The sequence below is a fragment of the Aplysia californica genome, unplaced genomic scaffold (genome assembly GCF_000002075.1).
Source record: "Aplysia californica isolate F4 #8 unplaced genomic scaffold, AplCal3.0 scaffold00107, whole genome shotgun sequence".
In the NCBI taxonomy this organism is placed as follows: domain Eukaryota; kingdom Metazoa; phylum Mollusca; class Gastropoda; order Aplysiida; family Aplysiidae; genus Aplysia; species Aplysia californica.
The window spans coordinates 1,223,532-1,224,648 of record NW_004797377.1 but is presented as its reverse complement, the minus strand read 5'-3'; the positions used below and the strand labels follow the sequence as shown (position 1 = coordinate 1,224,648).

General features: G+C 45.3%; 1 protein-coding gene across 2 annotated transcripts in view; it reads right to left on the bottom strand.

Moving 5' to 3' along the window:
* The window catches only part of LOC101847482 (R-spondin-2), a gene marked incomplete at its 5' end in the record, with an annotated part of 7,578 nt that overhangs the window by 4,475 nt on the left and 1,986 nt on the right, over nt 1-1,117 (bottom strand). For both annotated transcript variants that reach the window (XM_013080958.1, XM_013080957.2), the window contains 1 exon segment: nt 974-1,052. In XM_013080958.1, coding sequence (XP_012936412.1) covers nt 974-1,052 — 79 coding nt within the window.

The following is a 1,117-nucleotide window of genomic DNA, read 5'->3' as shown; positions in this document are numbered from 1 at the left end:
ACACACACACACACACATACACACACACACTCACACATACACACACACACATACGCACAGACATCCCATACTATAAAAAGAGAAAATGCAGAAAGAGATCCACCTCCACCATTTCTACAAATTAAATACAAGTTTTCAAAAGCCTATGGCGACACCAATAAAATCAAGCCCTGTTAAGTCAACGAGACTATGAAAGAAACATAATGTAGACACTGGTACTGGTTGAGTTTTTGCTGGAATTTAAAACCTGAACTTCACTTGGCGCACCAAATCGCCAAACTGATTCGTCAGTGCACAATACAGTAACTGTCTCTACTGAATAATTAAATATAGAGTTTATACACTCCTATTTTTGATAAACCCTGCCTGCCAAGGCCACACTGTGCTGAGAGGGATACAACATCCCAGCAGAAAGTCTTGAGATTCCAGATAAAAATTGTCCTCCCACGGGAATCGAACTTGGGTCTTCTATGTGCTACGGCGAAGCGCTTAGCCGAAACACCACAGGCGCTAGTTAACTGTCTGTGAACGTTACTGCAGCGTACAGGGCGATGGGTAAAACTAAACTTTAGCCCACCCTCTCCCCATTTGGAGTGTAGTTGAACTAGATCTAGTGCGCACTCATGCTGGTGTCTGCGCTCTCTGTTGGGCCACATTTAGGTTGCAGTGACGTCATACTTGAAAAGGTTTTAATATTTTCAAAATGGGTGGCGAAATTTACTTTTACCAAAAGAGAGTAGTCCTAAAGACATTGGTAGACTTTTTGTTGGATTTCAAAACTGAGACTATTTCAGCTCCTCAAGTTAAATGACTTAAATGTTTTATGTGAACGTTACTGCAGCGGTGCATCCGTTTTCGTCCCAAATCTTCGTTTCACTACCCGTTTTCGTCCTACTTTCTTCCGCCGCGATTGTACCTAGTGCAACCTATAACTATAAGGTGTTGTAACCTGTCGTGACGCCTCGTGACTTACCATCACAGTGTCTCTGCTGAAGGCGACATCTCTGGGTGCCCGTCACCTCGGGACATTGGGCACCGTTAGGGGACGCGTCCTGGGAGGAACAGGGGCCGGGTGTGGCGGGTGGGGGTGGTACAGTGGGAGATAAGGGGTGAGGGT